Source organism: Danaus plexippus, chromosome 6 (genome assembly GCF_018135715.1).
Source record: "Danaus plexippus chromosome 6, MEX_DaPlex, whole genome shotgun sequence".
NCBI lineage: Eukaryota > Metazoa > Arthropoda > Insecta > Lepidoptera > Nymphalidae > Danaus > Danaus plexippus.
Genome location: NC_083540.1, coordinates 7,758,007 through 7,782,091, shown reverse-complemented (window position 1 = coordinate 7,782,091; position 24,085 = coordinate 7,758,007). Strand labels below are relative to the sequence as shown.

General features: G+C 28.2%; 2 protein-coding genes across 4 annotated transcripts in view; one reads left to right on the top strand and one right to left on the bottom strand.

Moving 5' to 3' along the window:
* The window catches only part of LOC116777377 (solute carrier family 12 member 4), a 230,811-nt gene that overhangs the window by 87,450 nt on the left and 119,276 nt on the right, over positions 1–24,085 (top strand). The gene's annotated exons all lie outside the window — the stretch shown is intronic.
* Positions 468–12,912, bottom strand: LOC116777481 (monocarboxylate transporter 9-like). The gene is made up of 8 exons (XM_061529936.1): positions 12,624–12,912; positions 7,671–7,797; positions 4,757–5,179; positions 4,337–4,673; positions 3,972–4,119; positions 2,358–2,502; positions 1,778–1,969; positions 468–1,214 (listed from the first exon to the last, which is right to left on the bottom strand). The coding sequence occupies exons 1-8, from the start codon at positions 12,741–12,743 to the stop codon at positions 1,075–1,077; spliced, it is 1,632 nt and encodes a 543-aa protein (XP_061385920.1). The 5' UTR covers positions 12,744–12,912; the 3' UTR covers positions 468–1,074.

Sequence of the window (24,085 nt, the reverse complement as noted above, 5' to 3'; positions counted from 1 at the left end):
CTATCGGGCTTAGGACAAATTAGTTTAGACTAGCCTATCACGTATAAAAAGAACTAGTTTAGCCTAGGCAAAACTGGTTTGTCCTGAAATCGGGTTTGGCCAGTAACTATGTAAGTTTAAAACTTTCCTCTCACCGTGCTGTAAAACAATAGCACAACATTTCAAACAAAACACATAACTAAGTCATACTCCAAACTAAGAAATCCGTTTGTTTGTCACAGCATCCTTTGTAATTTACAATATTCTCATTCATTCGTCATAATTTTATCTCAAAGTATTATATCCAAGCAAGGTCATAGTCATTAGATAAAGACGATATCATAAATTAAACATAAGCCTAATCTTTAAATTAAGAAATTACATATTATACCAATAATAGTTCTCTAAACTATTCAATTTGATATTATAACATGAATATACAATAAAAAAGAGAAGAGGTTTAATAAAAAAAAAACATTTTTTTTTTCATTCGTTTATTAACATTCCTCACAGAGTATATCTCTGTCATAACAAATCACAAACAAACATAGCAACTTACATTTAACATGAGTATTATGGACTTGGTATGTCAATTCCCATAAAAATATATATAGGACAATTTAAAAACTTCATTGAACATAATTTATTATATGCGCCTACGTTATTTGAGTATTTATGAAGACTATGAATGTATGGAAGATATTTTTTATGAAAAGGCGCTTTTTTGTAGTTTGGTTTCGCATATATTATAATAATCTGCCTTAATTAAAACAGTTTTATTCACGTTTATATAATTTATTGCTTAAATATAACATTTTATATATACATATATTTTTTTTGTTGCTTTAAATTGTACGTTCTATTTTATTGAAAAAACATTTCCCACGATGACTACAAAATATATATATATAAAATATGTAATTTTTGTATAAAAAAATTAAATTTTCTCATATGCATGAAATATTTAAAACTAAAATTAAATTACATTTGTCTTTTTATCACAACGCGACTAACTTCTTTGGAAAGGGATAGTTAAAATCCCTGTGCGCGTTGAGTGACCATCTTATAGAATTCACTTAGTACATCAAAGTAACCTCATGTCTGTTGGTGCTCTTTTCTTCGCTTCACTGCTACAATGATGGCTTCTATAGTCCAAGGTATGACGCAACAAAGATTGCATATCGCTAATAAACTGAAAGCTATTACGTAACTTCCTGTATAATCTCGTATAAAACCTGAAACGAAAATTTGGGAACTTCATTTAAAAAACTCACCAAACCAACGTTCAAAAAGCGTACTACGGCGTTGCAGAACTTATTAAACTTTCCTCATACTAATTATTACCTTACTTCGCTTAGAACTAAATTTGTCCTAATCCTTTTTAAATTAAAATGTAAGAAGATAAAATTAGAGTCTTTATAAAGTATATTCACGCAAAAAAAAAATTGTTATCGTTCAGCAAGCTGTAAAAAATGTAATTGGACAGATTCAAATGTTGCGTTTGCCTTCAGAATGTTTAGCGAGCTCTTTAATATTAATCGAGAACTTTGTCCAAAGTCTTATAACTTTCTCAACGCTCTTGGAGTTTCACTAAAATAATGTTCATCATTTCAGAGAAACTTTTACAAAAATTAATATGAGAATTAGCAAAGAATATTATTAACTTAATTTCCTTCAAGGATTTTTCTAGTTTAGAACGTTACCAATAAAAATTATATATTAACCGACAGCAATTTTCACATTCCTGAATTCCTGATCGATACTAGCTACATAACATTGTTTGTATTTTATTACTCACCTATCATTGGACCAACACTGAGGCTGATAGCTCCTGCTAGGAGCATGTACAGGCCGTAAGCTGGTGGGTACCTCTCTATTGGTACATGCTCAGCCATAACAATAGGTTGGGCAATGTGAACCAGAGATCTTAAAGCTCCTAAGATAGCAGTCAATATCAGTAGAGGCAGATACGTCGTGAATTGGACAAATACTGAAAGATAATATATACATAAATTCTCTCTGGTATGTCTAGCTTTAATTAATTATTTTGATTTGAAATCAATCGAGATGTTAAACTTAGTGACCTAGTTGTGAAATAAGAGATAGTGGAGCAAACTTGGAGGAAAAAATACGCAACAAGAAATAAATGTGAAACTAGAAAAGAAATGCTGAGAATGAAACTGGGATAAAATTGAGACGTCTCATTTAATCAGATGTTAGTATATGTATATCTTACTTTATATCCAATAAATGCACCAATAGAAAATATACTTTAGTAAAATTAATCAGGATACTATGACTTAGAAACTGTTTGTTCATTATTTAGCCATTCTAATGAAATATTTTTTAGGTGTATTTTAATAATAGTCATATCTTACCGAATCTAAATATAGCAGTGAAAAGAGCACCAGCGTAGAACATGTAACGACTATTCATTCTGAAAAACTGACCGAAAACTCCCAGCAACAATCTCGACACCATATCAGTTGCACCTCCAATAGCTATAATATTTGCTATCTCCCCCTAAAACAAATAGTATTTAAAAAAAAATATTAAAAATACATATACATATTTTATATTCTTGTATATAAGTAATTTTTTTAAAAGATTTGATTATTAAATTCTATAGTGTCGAGGCTATATATAAGCTTTTTGACGTTTTATTTGACGTGGATGTTTGTATGTTTGTGTGTGTGGATGTCTGTGGCATCGTAGTTCTCAAACGGATCGACCGTTTACGATGCGGTTTTTTCAGTTGAAAGCTTCTTGCGGTGGTTCTTAGTTATGTTTTTTTTTTAATATCGGTCTGGCAGCGTATGACTATCAAATCTTTTTCAAAATGATGGAGGACATTTTTGGTCTATGGTTACTCTATTAAGTGCCTCACAAGTGCCAGTATAATCGGTAAAGGAGAATTAATATGGCATGTCGAGCTAGTGATATGTCAAACGCATGAGCACATTTTGTCATGGACGATCACCTTTGTTTCAAGGATGAAAAATATAAAGAGAAACGTCTTTTATACTTTCAGTGCAAAATCGTCCTTAGATCCTTAGAACTTGGGTACGCAATAAAAATAATAAGGATCATTTGTATGTAGGAGAACGTAGATACATTTTAATGGAAAAATTACGTTTATGACGTTCTTATGTCATCTTACTCATGTATTCGTATGATAAGCATTTCGATTTTATAAGGCATACAATATTAAACAAAGTAAGGATTTTTTGATTTAAAAGTATCACAAACCTCAACAAAAATTAAAAAAAAAATTTGCTTAAAAATTAAATATCCCTTATTAAAGCGGACTATTTCCCATTTCCTTAAAAAAGTTATGAACTTGCTTGTAAATCAAAAATTTCCCGTTTGTCCGCAATGATTAAATATGGCAAAAGACATAAAGGACTACAAATATGGCAAAAATACGGAAATATTAAAGAATAAAGAATTTTTTTCTTATTGATATTTTACCTCGATTTCATTGATATTAAATATAAAAATGTTATTTTTAGACACAAGTTACAGTTTTCTTTGTAATTTATTTGTAATTTACAAAAAAAAATAATGTAAACAGTAGAACTTATATTATGTCTCTTGATATAAGAGTAGTTAATATTTAGTGATATTTATTCTATAAATAACACGAACTATAGTTTTTGTTCCCATAGACATACATCCAATCACTTTTTTTTGTATATAAAGGTGTCTAAAAAGGTAGAGATTGTTGGGATGTATAAAAAAATCAACAAAAAGTGTAACGGTTGGCGTTTTTATCTGTTACTACTTATAGCTTTTGTTTTGTTGCCTTAATTAGAACCAGTTTTGCTGTTAATGTGTCATCCGCCGTTACTTATAGGGTCTACACAAGTTCATAACATAATGCTTACAGCATAATGTTTATATAGGCATCAAAACAAATATATTTGTGACCTTCAAGTCAGTATATTAAAGTTTTATGTTTTACAATATGAACTATTTTGTATTATGCTTACCCTTGAAAGATTATTTTTATCCAAGAACAGTGGCTCTAACGTGAAGAACGTCAGATCAGCAAAGAATGTGAGTGCCATTCCAACTATGATGTTGTCGTAAACCAAATCCTTGAGGAGGGTTAAGTCTAAATATTCAGCCACTGTTTGCCTAGAGGAAAATAAAGATGAAACTAATTTCATTACTTAAGACACATTTAAATAAATTTTTAACCATCACAAAGTTAGATGAGGCAAAATTTACTTTTATTTTTATATACAAGGAAAACAGTTGAGATAACAATTATATTTTTTTTTATAATTAAATTAATTTATGTGATCAATAAACATGGTATTGAAATCTTAATGATTAAATTTATCTAACTTACCACTTGCCCTCTTTATTTTTTATTATCGGCATGGGTTCAACGAAGTTGCCCAAACTAGTTATTGATGCTGCTTTGTATAAATTTTCTATATAAAATTTATCATTGGAATTAAACTTGCTATCAGTCTTAACGTCACTTGGTATTAAAACTACGGGTATACTAAGTCTTCTAGAAGCAGCTAGTTTTGGTATAAAGAGCTGTCCTGCATCCTTCTGCTGGTTATTATGAACTTTGGAATAAATATTTTGGGCTGATCGTGTGTTCTGATTGATCAAGTTGGTTCCCATGAAGTCAAACTTACTGTCGTCTTCCTCAGAAGCGGGTGTTGGTGGAATTACTGCAAGTTTTATGGATTGTATACATAAATAGGTATTTCGGAATAAAGTTATTTAATTTTAAACCTTATCTTAGTGGACTTACAGACTATTTTCTCGCAAGACTTCATTCGTTTGACCATATGCCATTGCACTGGTTGCAGTACTATTGCACCGAAGATGCTATGTGATGAAATTGCACACAGAATCGCAACTGTCCCCCTAAACCCATATTCTTTCATAGTATATTTTATAAACAGCGGGTAAATCATAGTTATAAAACCAATAGAAGCCTTACAGAGACTTAAATAAAGGACTTTTTTCTTTGTAAAGTAACTGTTGAAACTAGTATACGACACAGGAATGAGGAGACCCATTCCTAAACCTTGGAGGAACCCGTTTGTAATAATTAATTGTGTTGTAGATTGAACGAATATCGCTAGAAATGATGCAAGAGTGTATACTGACGCTCCTATTAGACCGACTTGGCGTAATGATAGCCTCTTCAAAACTATATTCGCTGTGAAACCTGAAACAAAAGAATATACAATAACTTAAATTTAAACAATTTAAATGCATTATTTATATGTGTTTCCGTATTACACTACTTTTAAAATATTATAAAATGTTCCGCAACATATACATAAGTTAACGATTAAGGTATATGAATCAGCTTCTCGTTTTATTTTATAACATCTTTATAATATTTAATACGGACATTAATATTTTTTTATATACATATATTCCTTTAATAACAATCGCTTATATAATATCATTTATATACAATAGACGATACATTGAAAACAATGTTGAGTAATGTTTATAATCTTATTTAGTTTATTATCTTATGCCATAAATTGAATATGGATGGTCGTTATAAATCATCGCAATTTGTGGTAAAACAAACTATTTGTTTCTATATATCATATATACCTATATTATATTATGTTACATTATCAATAAAATAACTCAGTGTCATATATTTATTCGAATAAGAACGCGGGTTATGTGGCTATGTGATTTCATACATGTATATATTTGTTGGTAAAGGATATTAGTTTTGAAACATTCTATTTTATAAGAATACTTTGAATTACTAAAACGACAATAATAATAAATAAGTTTTGTATAAAATCAATATTATTGAAAGAATATTCAAGGAAATTGTTTTAGAAGTATGATTTACACCACGACTAACATCGGAATCCACTATCTAAACAATGTAATGGAAACAGTGTAAGCAAATTTTACAAACATATTGTACTAGAGCTACCTTCGAAACTTGAATGTTGGTGCAAATAATCTTGTTAGGGGATGATGAAGCGGGGATTCCCGCGGTCAACATAGACAGAGAAATTCCATTAGGTAAAATGTAGCATTCGGGTTAGCTGTGTGCCGATTACTTTCATATTAATAAAAACAAAGTGAGAAAAATTATTAAAACCAAGTAAATAAAAAAAGAATTGAGCAGAAATATTTCAATTAATTCATAATTTGTGACTCCAGTTATATTTTTTATTATAATATTGAATAATTTTATATTAATTTATAGTTATACTATATCAACTGTGCCAACAACGTATCTTGAATGTTTCTCAACTAACAAAAACTTGTAAACTAAATAAAAAAAAAAAAAACTAGTTTTTGTTTCAAATATTTAAAGTTATTTCGATGACGGCTTACTTGTTTCGTAATATTGTGCAATAGGCAATTTAAAAAATTATGTTCCAGTTGTACTTGTTAGTAAATAGTATTCTAAATTATATCCACAGAATGCCAACACTTGACTATCCTGTGCCGTTAAATATATAGTTGCCTGTAGTTTAAAATTATGAAAAAAATTATATCTAAAGCCAATTGCCGTTGCGACTGTAATTGCACACGCAACCTTACCAACGGCTAAGATATTCTATTTTAAAAGCAACATCACCTGTGACGGTTTTTTATAAATGCAATAAATAATTGTATAAATAGTAAATAATTAATAATTTCTCTAATTCATTAATTGACCTTTTAATTTACAGACATAACTAAGACCAACACGACAATTAAATTGTTGATATTATTTTAATTGTGTAACAAATTATATTGTTTGTTTATCATATAATATGTGTGTTATTAGAAAATGACTGTATATTTTACAATGGAGATAACGTATTTATAAAATGACCCATATAATTATGTTGCAAATAATAGGTTAAGATATTGCTAGGCGCTAAAATGCCGCAACTATGTATGTACGTTGGCAACTGTATTTCGAGTTTAAAATAAATTAAATGTGTTAGATTATTCTGTGTTTGTACTATGAACTGTCAAGTTTTTATTCTGTGTTTTAAATATGAACTGTCGTTCTATTAACATAGTTAAAATGGCGATGGACAAGTTTATGAACGAATATTTTCAAGGGTAAAGGTTAAATCGAAAAATTTTCGAAGCATTTATTAATAGTGCGGTCGTTTTATGAGATGTTCTATAAACATTGATATCAATTGTTCTTCATGCAATACATCATATAGGTCGAGAGCTATTACAAGTGTTACTCTTCATATATTAATATTTTTTTCTACGGTACTTTCGAGACGTTAATTTAAAAGTAACGTACATATTTTTGAAGTTAATTATAATACACATATAAATTTATAATGACAACAACAATACAATTGTCAAGTTAAAAATAAATATCGATCTCAGATTTCAATAATTTGTATACTAGATAAAATTATATCACACGATATACGGTCCTCGTGATAATGAAATCAAAATATTGTAGGAGTTACGAGATAATACTAACTTATAGATTACCTTATAAATAGATAAACTCTTAACCTACAAGGGAGAAATTTGGTATTTGAAAAATATATACACATATCTTAAAGGAGTGCTTTTATTCTATATCTTGCTTCAAACTAAGATTTGTAAAGCCCCATGCTATATACATATTAAACTGGATTTAACTGGTTTAGTAACTATTGATGGTGCGGCCCAGTTAAGTGATTAGAAAAATCAAAACCGAATCTTACCAGCTATCGCAACAGTCACTTGAAAAACTCCGTAGACCACGGTTACAGCCCCGGTCCCAACTCCAAGTTCTTCAAGAAAATCGTTGTAAATGAAACCAAAGACAGGCTGGTGAGCCGTTCCAGCAATCTGGAAAATATTAGGTGTTATAAGTCCTTCGCATTACTTTGACCGCGTTTTGTTTTGGGAAATCGCATCAAACAACTGCTTAACATGTCGGTAGACTAATTAGATTTATGAATATTAAATAATCATTCTCAGTACTTTTTTTTTCTTCACAAATATATAATACATAGTCATAATAATAATTTTTATTTCGAATATATCTATCGACTTTAAAGAAACATTCTCATAAACGATGTTTGATAGAATATAATTTGCACATTTTATCTTTATATTTGGTAAAAGATAATCTCGTATCATTAGCTGTATTTAATTAATGTAAATAAAATGTTAATTTGTGATCAAGATTTTTCTGGGTTTCGGTCCAGAAGGTATGTAGATACATTTAGATATAATTGCTTGATAGGTTAAATTTATATAAAACAGGACGTTAAAAAGGAGGAATATATTAAATGAGCATTCTTTGTGATATTTCAAATCTGAATAAGATTAAAGTAGAGAAACGATAAACTACTACTACTACTAGTAAATAAATACATTTTGACAAAGTTATATAGATAAAAATACTTAATTAATTAATTAATTAATAAGGCTGTAATACATTCACAATACAATGAAGAGAATAACAGTGAAAAAAAAATTGAATAGAAAAATAACTGTTTCAATTAAAAATGGTCACTCCGTGACTGTTTAAATACTCTAGGGACTTGAAAAAAACAGCGTTTTCATGATTTCTATTTGATATAACCAAAAACCGCTTTGAATAATTTCATACAAAAATCATTCGGTTATATTTGCATCATATTCCTAAGCTCACTCAGTAAAATCAATACAGTATGAATTGCTTCTTGCAACTTCAAGAATCCTAAATTCGAATTGCTAATGAACCGTATCATTTCTATATTAATCTTGGCTTGTTTTTTAACAAGATAAAATGTTGTTCTACACACTACGTGATATTTATATTAACTACTTGTATTTTGAAATTCTTAAAATTATGTCGGATTAAATTAAGTGACATAAATCTAAAACTAACTAATCTACAAGTATTTAATATATTATTGGTAGTGTCATCTACAGTTCAACTTCGATTGACGAATTTCGATTGATTATTTAACTACGAAATATTTGACTGCATGTCATAAGGTTTTTTCTATTATAATACAATCTTGCAAATAAAAAATCTTTTTAACACAAAGTATCCGATGTTTTTGCAAGCAATTATTTAGAATTGGGTCAAATGTGAGAAACGCGATACATGCCGATAAGTGAAAGTGAATACGCCCTTTTTGACCACTCAAAATCATTAAACTTGTTTAATTTTTTTTTTTTGGTTTTTGAAGCCATTGATTTAAAACACGCTAAATATATTATCTTCGTCCGATCTATCAACGAGCTACAGATTTCATTAATCCACATAATTATTCAGAAATATTCCGCTGAGACTTGTTATTTCACGTGTAAACGTCGTTTAATTTGAATTTATAACTGTGCTATGAAATTTATATACCATCGAGAGTTAAAAAAAATTTGGTATAATTCGTTGAAATATTATTTCATATATATCAAACATTATTATTTTCAGGTATTGCGATTTGAGTGCTTCGTCGCGTTTTTAATTCGTGTTTAATAGAATTGAAAATTTTTGTAGATTAAGTAGTTGTAAAAAAGCGCAACTTCCTTTCATTCAGTATGAATTAATTACGCCCATTTCGTAAATATTCTCGAGATTTTGCATAATTATTCCTTTGTATTATTTTATTAATATACTATTTTTAAAACTCCTTTTCCTCTCTTAAATAAAGTTTTTGCATTGTGAATCTATATATATATATATATATATATATATATATATATATATATATATATAAACAAATAAATAAAATATAAAGGTGAGTAGAATTTAAAAAAAAATGTGTATTCCGCTAAATACTAGAGCTTATGATGTACATATGTCTATTAAATTTACAACATCCTCAAAGTAACACCAGTAGGCTTTACTGGTATATTTTTATGATCAATGAAATTGTTTCTAGAAGGAGCCTTTAATAAAATATGGTTTTTAAAGCATTCCGTTTATTTGTTACATAACATAAACCGCTGTAGGTTTAAGTTTATTGATATGTTTTTAAAAATCGTTTTACTTCCTACATAGCTCCGAGTGACGACTGCCCGTTTGAAGGTTGAAGAACTTTAATGTTTTAACCTTTTATAGTTACCTAATTAGTTACTATGTTAAATGATTGAGCCATAAACATATGTCATTAATGTTACTTTGATCTGTTTCACCTAGGGGACAGAAGACAAAATTTATCGAACAAAATTCTATTCTAGTAAAAAAATATATTTTTTTTATATATGAATTTTAGAATCACTTTATTATATCTCTTTCTATTGAAAAATTAAATAAACTATTATGAAATAGCAATTAAAAAATGTGTTGCAAGAATTTACGAATTTACTATCAAACATGTTGAAAAAAGAATGTGGTTTACTTTGTGGCAAGTCAACTTTCTTATTGCCAAATTTAATGATTCTGACTTAACTGATAGACCTTACACGTTTAATATACTAGCGTATGGAGCGAAATAATTCATGACTTCAATTTAAAACTCCTTGTTTATAAGAAAAAAAAAGAAGTTTTTAAATATTTTAATCCTTCATGCCTAAACTATTTACAGACGATATTCATTAAATTTGAAATAAGAATCTTGTCAAAAAAAGAGAAACAAGTCTTTACTATAACACAAAGATTAAAGATGACGTAATACAAAACTTTACTATTCATCTCCTAAAATAATGCAAAACAAAATTATAAATATTTCACGAGCGATGCCGTGGAAAAATCCTTACTCGAAAATACAACTTATTATTATATAAATTATATAACTTAAAAAAAAAACATCTACCCAGATAAGTAACAGTATATAGAGCAAATTCTACTTTTTAACATACGGAACCCTAAAAATTATATATACATTTATATTGAATGAATAATTTTAAATAAACATTTAATAATTACATTTCATTTAATAAGATAAGTTTCGCTTAATACTAAGTGTCACGCGAATTTAAAATAATTACAGTCATAAATTACAAATTACAAAGTATGTTATTTGCTGTCCACTTTTCGTTAGTTTTTTTTCTTTTGTGATTTGTATTTATAAATAATTATAAATGAATTACTTTAAAAATTTAATTATAATTACGTATAAATGTACATATAATTAGAAATCGGAATTATTTGAAAAAAATATATTCTCTATATTATTAATAGGTTAATAATAAATAGAAACACGTTCCCATGGTTCAGGAATGTCCGGTTTTCTTAAAATGTTTGAGATATCGAAGCAATTTATTTATTAGGAAGATTATGGATGCACACTGAGAAAAATTCTCAAACTTGTTGTAAGTTTTAATATTACGATTAAGTTATTTAACAATTCTTATGAATGAGAATATTTGTTACTTTTAATATTTATTTTTTTTTTAATTTTCTTTTGTATTTTTTCTAAATAGTATTAAGATCTATATTCTAACTATTCTTAAGAAAACCAGAACCATTTCAAGGTTTTTATGCGATTCCAAATAATGTATCTATTATGTAAGTTCACGATTTCCTCATAAACTAAGAAGGCATTACAATTTTATTGCATACATTTGATTTTATTCGATGATATGGAATAATTCTCAGTTAGTGGCATCGTATTGCTTGTCATTATAAGAGATTCCCATGTGTAGAACTGGCAGTGTAAATATAGACAGAAAAATCATATTCAAGCGACACAATTATCTAGACATATGCATAAATGTAAAAAAAAAAAAATGGAAACAAAAATGTGTTGTTTTTTTTTTTAAAAAAAAAACAAAGAAACGTCTCGGTTTAGGTCAATTGTCATACGTATTTATAAAAAAAATATATATATAAATGAATGCTAGTTAAATAAATTTAATGGAAACTATTGATGAAATATGTATTTATTTTATTTTATTCGTATTTGATGATAGAGTCATCCAACAATAACAGTTACGTCCGTTTGTAAGTGAAACGCGTTTTATATAACATTCTCATATTTCTGTGGCAAAGGCTCAAATAATGTCACACGCAACTATTTAAATGGCACTAAATATGTATCATTAATATTTTACTAAGATTTAATTTGTTAACAATATATCAATAACTGTTTAACAAAATGCAATTTATGAAAAAAATAAAAATAAGGCACGTATTTATAGCTTTTATGGATCCAAAAATTTTTAATATAACTCGTGTTTTAAATATTAATGTTCATGATAATTGTTTTAAAAGTAAAGAATAAAAAATCAGGAATTTTTTATTCATAAAAAAAAATATATACAAAATTTTTTTGGAGTATTTCTCTAGGTTATTTTAAATGACTTCACTTAATTTTATTTATATACAAATGATTATGAAAATATAGTGACGAACACAGAAGTGCATACTCTTAAACTATTGCAAATAAATTCATAGTCTACGCAATATCAAGGTTGCTATATTCAGCAGAAAAATATATCAGCAAAAATATACGTCACTTAGTTTTTTTTGCATATTTCCATCATATGGAATAATTCCAGTCACACCATAATATGTCGTAATATCGTAACTATAAGAACAAATATCGCATACGCTAAAAATTATATTTTTTTTAGCGTAACCTATTTTATAGATTTTTAATAAAAAAAATATTATTCTTCCATTTGAAATAAATTACCTTTGGAAAATTTTGTTGTCACTTCTTAAGAAATAAAGTTTATTGACTTCAAAAAATATAATTATAATATTATTTTTACAAAAATAAGAAAGTACTTACGAAAATTACAGATAGCCCGACACATACTGCATAACCCCATCCACCCTCTGGGGGTACCAGTTCGTATTTTTTTTCATCACTATCACAGCTTCCCATGCTTCGTTTAGCCGGCACTTTCATTTCAGTAACCTAACATATACCGCAAAACCTTATATACGAAATAAATTTGTTTATTCAAGGCTTACTTATATCTTCAGATATTAAACAAGAACGATGGATTTTCCGAACATAAACTAATAAACATCTTATATATTTTGTTTACGCCGTGCGATTACTAGCAACGAACTAGACAAACTAAGCATTTGTATCGGAGCCGCTTAATTGGGATGCTATTATCCGGAGAGCCAACGACTTTGTGACTTAATGCATATCGTCGACCATAAGTTATATATATTTGGTACTAAAAATATTGTATGTTCGTATCTTTAAGCAACGCACCCTTTTAAGCGATGAAAATTATTTGATATTGCTTCGTTGGTTTATTCACTTTAAATACCAGTTGGGATACAAAAATATTTAAAAAAATATATTATATAAATTAAAATTTTACATAATCAAATCGTGAGACTGCACAGTCGGTAATTTCAATAAATATTGCTTTTATTAAATATCACTTATGCAACTAAATAAATTAATAACGAAGGAAATATAAAACTTTATTATAAGACTAATATTTAAACTTGTCATATAAATATTTCAATAAAAAAATACAGATTCCATACGTTATATTATAAAAACTCTCGTTTTTATCAATCAATTACTATCGAGTCCAAAGTGGTGCTTATCACGAAATGATTGTGAAATTTAGAAGTTTTTATGACCCTTATGCTTCTACAGTCTACACACATTCTGTTCAAATAAGTGGATCAGTAATCATAAAAACAGCCGATATAAATACTTACTAACTAGCCTAATAACTATAATTTAAATGAGCAGTGTATATTTTATATATAAGTATATTTAGTCCAAAGGTCAGATGCAATAATATGTATATTATTTTAAATAATCTTGTTACTATGACATCTCAAAAGTCCAGCAACTGGTGTGCTCATTATGACATCTTATTAGTACTGGCGGATATTTCTCACTTCGTACGTTGATAGCGAATGGTCTACTCCCAAATGTCTATCAATGAATAATCTCGTCCAAATCTAGTCGAACTTAATGAACTATAATATAGTAAAATAAAAAGAGAACCGATTGAAAAATATGCGAATGTATTTATTCTTAATAAACATAAATTTTGATGCGAAGATGAATTTTGTTTACTTGGTTGTTGTTTAATATCAGCTATAACAGATTATAAAAAAAATCATCCTATATAAGGCTTATTATGTCATTTGAATACCAACAAAAGTATATTTTAAAATATTTAAACATTTTTTAATGTATGAAAATCAAAGGATCGATACATTAAAACAGTCGAAGACGCTGATAAATGACATATGGAATTTACTTCTGAACCTGGTCACAAATAAAATTATAATAAAAAAATAATCTCGGAAGGCCTGTAATCATATAAATTAACTATAACCTTGTTAGGTTTCCTTTATGATGAAATTTGTTATTTGCAATGATATCTTAGTTTTAATTTAGTATTGAAAAGAACATAATGTCTAATAATAATAATTAAGACATGGTCAATGGACATTCTTCAACTTTTTGATCAACACATGACAGATACAGTCAATAGAGTAACAAAAAAGGGATCCTCTTTAATATTATAGTAAAAATATTGCAGGCAGTTAATACTTAATGAAAAACATGAATTACGAAGTTGGTTAATATGGAACCTAATTGTTTAGATCATGTTTTGCAGTGCTAAATATGACTGGTCTCCAAATTCTTACTACCTGTATTTGAATACATGTTCAATCAAAATTTTCAATCAGGTTTTTGTCGATTTTCATGTATTTATATAATGACCAACAAAATTAAAGTCTTTTAAACTCTTTAAACCATCAAAAGGCTTAAAGTAAAATGAGTTTCTAATATATAAAGGTATATTTTCTTTTAGTTTTTGGATATTTTGAACCTACAGTGTTATAGTTATTAAGTGTTATGGAATAAGAAAATATGACAGATAAAATATAGCTCTCATTTTTATTTTTTGCCTTGATTTTATAAAAATTACCTATCTGTCTGTTACTGATCGAGTAATATAAGGAAAAATATAAATAGTCTCAAATATTTGTAAATAAACCTTTCACCAAAAATAAGTTTTTTGGAGTGAATGTTTTTAAAAAGGTTTAAAACCTATCAAGTAGTTTTGATTTAATGTTAATATAGCGTTTGCATATTTTATACATTCGAATATTTTTTTTAAATAATTTTGTCGACAATTTATTTGAAAATAAGATCTTTCTCTTTCCTCTTTTGAAAAGTATAAAAGCTTACCAACTCCAACTTACACAAGACTTCAAGATTTTTTTTTAGAAAACTATCAAAACGTCAAAATAAAATTAAAAAAAACAGCTGTACCATACTTTTTTCGTATTGACATCACAACTTACTTTAAGGCAAATAAAAATGATTAACTGCAAAAAATAATATTCATAATTAAATTGAAATATTAATGTCCTTTATTTAGTTCCTAGAATTTATTCTTTCATGAAGTGTTGTAATTAAAAGCAATTTCAATGAAATAGCATTTCATTTAAATGTAATGACAAGAAGTACTAAATTATATTTCCTCGATAACTTTAATTATTTGCATTACCATTTATCTTTGCAATATGTTGATCACTTACAACGGTAATTATTTATTCAGCTTAATTAATTTATTTGTATATATTTATTTCTGAAATCCTAAACGCCCTCCAACCTTGAATTACAGAATAGAAGAAGTATTATAGAATATTCAAAATGTATTAATTACTAATTCTTACATAACATAGTATATAAGTGATGCTACTTTTTTGTGCCCATAATATATATTGTCAGTTATAATTATTTGTAATAATTTAAATTGTGATATACTTGATAATTCTAAGCTTAACGTTATTTATATTCTGATATTTATTGGAAATTCTTATGATGGTTAAACTAGCGCCATCTGTATATTTGTTATAATAGTGTAAATTAATGTTAACAATGTTTCTGTACAGTAATTTAAATGTCTAAATACTTAACAATTGGTTTTATAATTTATAACGAGAGTTTTTACATGTTTTACGTAATGTTCAGTGTTTTATAATTTAATGGAAACTTTTATGAGGGAAACTAGCGCCCTCTGTATGATATTGTAATTTACCCTCACCTAAAAATGTTACCTTTGAATATTATAAATAGGATATAAGTGCTAGACGGGGGATTCGGTTACGAGTTGTGGAGCAATAAACATCTAAGTGAAAGTACTGCCTAATTTATTTCTAACAATATGTAATAAAATTACAAAATGATTTATATGTTTGAACTTAAATAAATAAATGTAATTTAATAACTTCATGATTTTATGGTAAATGGCTCATAATTAGACTTCTTTATGCTCGATGAGATTTTAGTTTCGACATGTCTGTAGCTGTTAGCCCTAATGGCTTTGATAGCGTCACCGGGCCGCACAGGATAGGAGCTTATATGTATGTAGAATTCTAAATTCACCGTCTCTCTCAATGTTTATTGCTAAATTCCTTAAAATTAACGAAATATTAATTAAAACAAACCATATAACATTACTTTTCCGAATAAAAAAATTAATCTAATTGTATTAAATATTATAATAATAGTATTTATTTTCCAAACGAATTCAAATGATTTTTGTTCTATAATATCACCGGAAGTGGAGTTGCATAGTAAAATCGAATTTTTTTAAAGGTATACTTTGTTACACGTCAACGAATTTAATAATTAAAATTCTTCGATATTTTGAATTCAACATTTGATTTTCTTTTACGTTTTAAGTAAGTTTTTGCACTTATACTATCACTTTCATAATGAATATGTGATCTGCGCGCCATACAATTTTAAAGATTCTTAAATACAAAATGTAAGGGACACTGTCGTTACTAGAAGTATTTGCGTTCTATTGTCTTTTCTAAATATTTTTATTCATAAATTCTACCATTCCTCCCTCTTTTCAAATATAAGCAAAAGACATACAATGTCAAGACATAGTGGTTTTGGAAAAGAACGTTCTGTTTAAAAACGCTATGTTAAAACAAGTGACTTCAAAACGAAAATCACAATTAAATTATGTAATAGTGACATTACGAAACTTAATATGTATCTCCAATTTAGAAATTGCATGCCTCTGTTAAAACTTTACAGTCATTCGAAACTGTTTCAGCGTTGTTTTAAATATTCTCCATACGTGATAACTTCTTTAACACCGTCTCAATTTCAAAGTACAATTTGAATGTATTTTATCTCAATGACATTCTGTCTTTTGATATATAATCTATCATAAAAAAATGTAGCCGTGAAATAAAATGACAAAATTATTGAGGAATTATAATATTAAATGTGATGTAAAGAGTGGACTAAACACGTTGGCATTTTCCTTATATGATCTTTTGAATATATAAAATAGCTTGAAAACTTATTATAACTTATATAATGTTGATAGTAAAAAAATTAAAACACAATATTTATTTACATAATATTATTAATCCTAACGTTCTCACGGTGCAGTTTTCAGGGTTGTCACATTTGAGAATTATTTCAGTTCTTGTTAACACTTCGTTCTAAATGTTTTAGATCATTGAACGGGATGCTTTTGGCACGATCCCAGACATTGTTAGGTTAGTCTTCAGAAGTAATAGGTCCTTCTCACACTAAAACCTAATTTAATGTTAGATGCCTCATCTTATATTTTTTAACGACGCGACGGTACATAAGAGTGAAATAAAGGTGCATCTGATAGTTTCGAGCTCAATAAAGAATTTTGTATTGACGTACCTGCCAATGGAGATAAAAGCAAATGGCGATCTCTTTTACCTCTAAAGTTAAAAAAAAAACAATTGGTGCACCTAAAGCAAAATAACGTCGATCTAGAAATCAGTACTTTATGGTACCTTGTTAAATCTGATAATAAGAGAAAACAAAAGAATAGTGAGATTAAAAAAGGAAACAAAGAAGATTGAGTTACATCTAATGTATGTTATACTTATGTGCCAAAAGGATGTTAAATATTTAAAAAAAAATGGAAAAATCATCACATTACGCCTCTTGTCCTGGATAGGGCAACAGGGAGTGTCAGAATCCTACTGACTAAAAAAAACCCCGTACCTTCTCCTGCTCCAAGCCAGGCCGCGGTAAATTATTGCGCTAGCTACCGCAACCCGGTTTGGCATCAGCTCTAGGGCCCCATCTGTGGTGGTCTGATGACTCTTTGAGGCTCGCGTGGTACGCTACGCGCCGTACGTGAGGCCGTGGCGTCTCTCCAGCCACTTCTCAAAGAGTGGTCTTACCGCTGCGATAGTAGCGAACCCAGCCCTGGGCTGAAACAATCGCTCCTTCTACTGTGCCATGAGATCACGCTGGAGCTCATCTCGCCATGCTCTGATCTGGCGCGACAGCGAAGTTTCGCCCTGGCGAAAAGCTTTAGCACGCAAGCTGAAGACGTACGCATGCACCTTCGCCTCTAGATCACATGGCGGTGATCCAGCAAGGAGGTTCGCTGCCTCCATGGAGATCGTGCGATATCAACGGATTATATGAATAGCATAACCCTCTGGGAGGCGATCAGCGCATGAGCTGGTCGCCGCCTCAAATTTGGCGCCCACGCAGGGTTCCCGTAGAGGGCCATGGACCGCACGATTCCCGAATACAACCTCCGGCAGGACGTGTTCGGTTCCTTTAAGTTAGGCAGGAGCTGCTTGAGCGAAGCCCCTGTCCGTTCCAACTGGAACCAAACGTCGGAAGTGTTATGCGAAGGATGTTAAGTCTAGAATGCAATAAATTTGAAGACAGCCAGTTGATTACAATTACTCTCAATTTCGATACCTATAAGATATGCTTAGTTATAAATTTAATTGCATAAAATGATGAAGTATTTGAAATAGATACGGTATATTCATGACCCAGGAACCAGGGTAAAGTTTTTAATAAAAAACATTATGTTCACATATTGTAAAACATAATATAAATGAACTATGTCCTATATCCTCACGTTGTCCCGAACCATATTCTTGGACAAAGAAACTCACCAGACTCTGTAACTGCTTTTTGACTTAATGTCATTACTCTTTTTTATATTCTCTCAATACAAAAAGGATAAAAGTAGTGATATTAAGTCTGTGGTCTGATAATTTGGTTGCATAACGTGTTTTGATGATAAATTCTCATCCTTAACATTTGAACTTCTTTTACGGCAGTGTTTATCAACAGTTATCGCGTAAGCCCTATGTATTTTATTAGGAATTCATACAATAAGGAAGACCTTATTTTCTTACTTTGTATTTATATTATGATCAATATCAGTACATTATGCTTCCTCTATCTATTTTCTCTCCTTTAAATGACCATTGGATTTCTTTTAAACTTTCTTCTCGAACTACGAAATGGATTTAGCTACTATAAAATAATCATTCAGAATATTGCCATACATACTTGCATATATAGAAGGGACTTAAAAAAATTAATTTGCATCTCACACTTGTTAATCCAGATATAACCGGATAGCGTTATTTATGATTCGGATCACGATCTAGCTTTGAACCTCAAATCACATTATGAATTCATTTTAAAGATTAAAGCAGATAAGAATGTCCAGTATCCGAATTTCTTAATTGATTGACACAAATGCCAGAATATATAAATAAAGTGACTTGAAAGATGTTTATTTTATTGTACTTTATATCAATGAGTTAATAAAACTATCAGTACATCTACGCAGCTTGAGAAAAATAATTATAGGCGAAATATAAAGTAATAAATAAATGCAGATGCAAAAGAGAATCAGCATAACGGTTTGTTTCGTCTATTAATGATTGATATTAGATGACGTTACAAACCATTTTCAAATCCTATGGAATGGTTTGCAAACATTAAAGTATTTCCGTTTTCAGACTAAGAACTTTTTAAATGAGTATACATCTTATTTAAAATGCTCAAGATTAAATGAAATCCTTAAATTCATAATCGAAAACAAGATTATTCTGATCGTAGAATCTTAAATAATACAGGTTATGGCGCATATTTAATCTTATCCGATCTGTTTATGTAATTTGATTTTTTTTTAATTTGTAATGTAACACAAAATTTTTCCTTAGAAAAATAAACAGATCTTATATCAAACATTTTTGCAAATTATATAACGATCGTTAGTCGAAAATAAAATTTCAAAAAACAAATAAAATTATGTATTAACTTGTTATTTAAGGATTTATATAAAATTTTGTCATATTGTTATAATTTATCTTATATTAGTTTTATATTAAACAAACCAATGTTGGATATTTAAGATATGTCTATGTAGGACCTCAACAAAGACAGACTTAATACTATGTATAAAACGGTACTCATAGCCAATATTATCTGGCCATAGCAATAATCCTTATTCTGCAATATCATATTAAGTGTTTTCCTTAAAAATAAGGATTGTGAATTAACATATTAAAATCATAAGAATATATAATTAGGTAAAATTTTTATACTCATCATTGAGCTACTTCTCATACATAATAGTAAAAAACTACAGCTAGACCATCTCTTACTTTATTTGCCTATATGCAGAGATAAATACAATGTAAATTTTAAAATTATGACATATTTTAAGACTAATTAAGGATTAAAAAGTAGATTTGTTATTATGTCATCAAAAATAATTAATAAAAATCACGTTAATTGATAATTTTTTAGCATTTAAAATATCATTCTTATCGATTTCGTAAATAAAATATTAGATACGCATTTGACATATTTTGTTTCCAACGATAACAATACCTACTTAATGTTAAGTTAGTCAACACAACTGTGGTAAACAGCGTTTAATAATGTTATTATATTTAGATAACATTTATTATATCATCTAAAATCTCATATAGTTAATCTGTGAGGTAAATGTTTTGGCGGTTGTTCGAAGCATAATCAGAGATTTGTGTTTTTTTTAAAGAAATCTCTTTAAGATTTTCTCAACCCCAGTTAAAATAATGTTGATTCAAAAGTAATTTTCTATTTGTAAAATATTTATGCTCTTAAATGGTGGTACATGTAGGCAAATTTGAAACAAATCAGATGGGGTTTGAATGGCTATATTTATTAATATTGATGCAAAATTGTTTTAACGGGAAACTCAAGAATGAATTGAAAATATTCACCCCGAATTGCCGTTTAATTAAACTTTACTATGGAACTATATACAAAGTACCATTACGGATGATATCTTAATTAAGCGTAAAACTAATAACTCTATCAGAAAATTGATTGTTCTGTGAATTTGTTTATAATTAAGGTTGAGGAGGTAGACTAGCTGGGCTGTCTAGACCGGTGAAGTGCTTTAATAGCTGCGTTGCCCTTTTTCTGTTGCCACCCATTTCTCTCCCTCTCCCAATCAAGGTTGGCAACGCATCTGCAACATAAGGGAAACATTCCTTATGTTGCAGATGTTCGTGGACGACGGTGACTGCCTTCCATGAAGTAGGCGGTCCGCTTTTTTGCGCCTTTGATATAAAAAAAATATCCGTTTCTGATTATGATTTTTTTTTGTTTTTATAGACCAATTACTCTGTGTACCTTTTTTTACATTTTCTGTATTTGTTAATTATTTTTTCCATTTTCAATAAACTTTCTTGAAAAGGTATTTCGTATAAAATTAATATGTTTGAAACATGTCAAGAGAGTAGATATTTTAAAATTCTAATATATAAAATAACAGTACTGGTTTTATAAATTTTTCCTCAAAACATCCAAAATTCTTATTTTAGCACATACTATTTATAAATTAGAGCAACAAAAAATAAAATTATTAAAATTCTATTAAGTATTATGAATAATATATAAGTTTTAAAAGTATTTTAATTGATTTATGGAAAATAATATAATTATAGGTACGGGGATTTTTTTTATCATTTAACCATTCACTTGACTTATAGTATTTGGTCATATATGGTCAGAAACTGATCTGCCTAAGGGTCACACCTTTAGGGTCTCTATATAATATTCATTTCCTAATACAGTATCATTAAATTTTTTTTCAACACATTAAGCTATATTAGAATATATATAAAATATTTTTTTTTAATACATGGCATAATAAAAGACTCGATGAGATATCTGTTTGTTCTAAAAATATAAATAGAAATAACTCGGCTATAGTTACACAATATACCTATCATGTTAATAGCCAAAACAACGTGAATGTATCTATAGCAACCAAAAATAACTTTTACACCAAAAATACCAAGAAGTATTTTTAGAGTTCCAATAATTAGCATATACAAACACAAACTCACACACACACATATTATATATATATATATATATATATATATATATATATATTTATTGTATCACCGTGTTTTAATACATTTTATTTATATAACGCTACCCAATCTTCTCTACTATTATATTTTTTTTAAAGTAGGTGGAAAAATAAAATGTGAGCTGTTAAGCATACTATTACAAAAAAAAACATGTTGTAATTATAACAAGTTCATTAAAAACTTCCCACGCAAAAAACACTCAAAGCGTCACGACGGAACCAAACACTTTGATTAAAAAATTACTGATTATTTTAAGTTTAAATAGTGAATGTATAGACAAAAATAGAACATAGATAAGATCTAAAATATTTAAAATGAATTAGCATTAATTACGAAACGGAATTAATGACGAGATAAGAATATTTTACATGTCTTCGATATAATATTGAACTGTATTTACATATTAAATTTCGAATATTATTAAGAGGACTTATAATAATTTATAAGAACAAAATAATGTGTAATTTTTACGAAGAAAAGAAAAAATATTTAGGTCTTAAAAGAACATATGACCAAGTATTTTTTTTTTTTGCCAATAGACCTTTTTGCTTTACTAGACAGAATGAGTTCAGACAACCGTTTCCACTAAAGTTATTTATCACCGCTTTAAAGCTGTCTCATATATTTATAGATGCTTTAGTCTGAAAATTTACAGTACATTGTAAAAGAATGTTAAAGATCAATGTCCAGACTCTTTATTCGATGTTTATATTTTGATAAATCTTTCTTGAAGTAGTTGGTGTCTACGTTTTACTACTATTCGAAGACAGTTAAAGGGATTGTTTAATTCAAACGTTACATTACAACTAATAGTATTTTAGAAAAATTTGGTATTGAAAAAATTAATTATTCTAAATATTACAAGAAAGTTTCTCCTAATAAAATGAAGGATGATTGTAAATTTAGGACATCTATTATTTAAAAACCAGATCTTAATAAGCCTATGTAATGTACGTTTTATGTTTTTAAATTCGGCGCCAAAAAACTAAAGACCTTGTGTAAATCAACCCTAAAGTGAAAGTAAAAACATAATTGACAGTTGGTTATATTAATAGTCATAGATTCCACACTTGAGACACCGATACATTAAATTATTTCATGACCTTCCTTTTTAAAGTTGTATTATGCAAAAATTTTAATAAAGTATTCGTATTCTAAAAATGGAATCATAACGAAACGAATGATAGAGCAGAGATAAGATCAAAATAAACAAAATTAATAAAACCAGAATTTAAAAAAAATTTGCATCACAGATATCAAATTTACTAAATCATTTGACAAACGTTTGTGTGGATATGAATGGTAAATAAAATTTAATATCAAATAAATACATGTTACATCTTATCTTTGTTCGTGTAATAGGATTAAAGCTATATTCGTATGATTATGTAAATTAGTAATGTTTTAAAGCCTATTTTTTTTAATTGCAATAATTGACAAGATAAAATAAACCTTAAAAAAAGATTTAGAAGGTTTCAAATGTTTCAGAGACAATACTCTTAATAATTCAAATTTTGAATGAAATAAAGAGGTGTGCTGTGTGAGGTTCATCCTTATAGAGTGAATGATAGTAGCTGTAACAACAGGATTCTTGTACTAACTAACTCGGTAGCCTTCTCCAGCATATGATCTTAAAGGAACTGTTACTGTAACTCAAATAATTTACCTTAAAGGTTCCCCAATTTTATTTTTTAGTACTTAATTCTAATAGCCTCTATTGTGACAAACTTTGAGTTAGCTCTACATGGGCAAGGGTTATAACTTACTTTTCTCACTTTCTACTCTGGTGTTTTTTTATGTCGTATCTCAAGCCACGATATGAAAAAGCAACAATGTGACCACTAAAGACAGCAACTTTTCAAATGCTTTTATTATTTGTTTCAAATACATAAATCATTAGGGCATATGAATGCTTTATAACATATTATAACATTTTTATATTTATCTCTTTTTTGTAGTAAATCAAAAATATGTATTTATAATAATATATCGTTAAATATGTTGGAACGTAAATCAAATTTTTAATTACAGACAAATAAC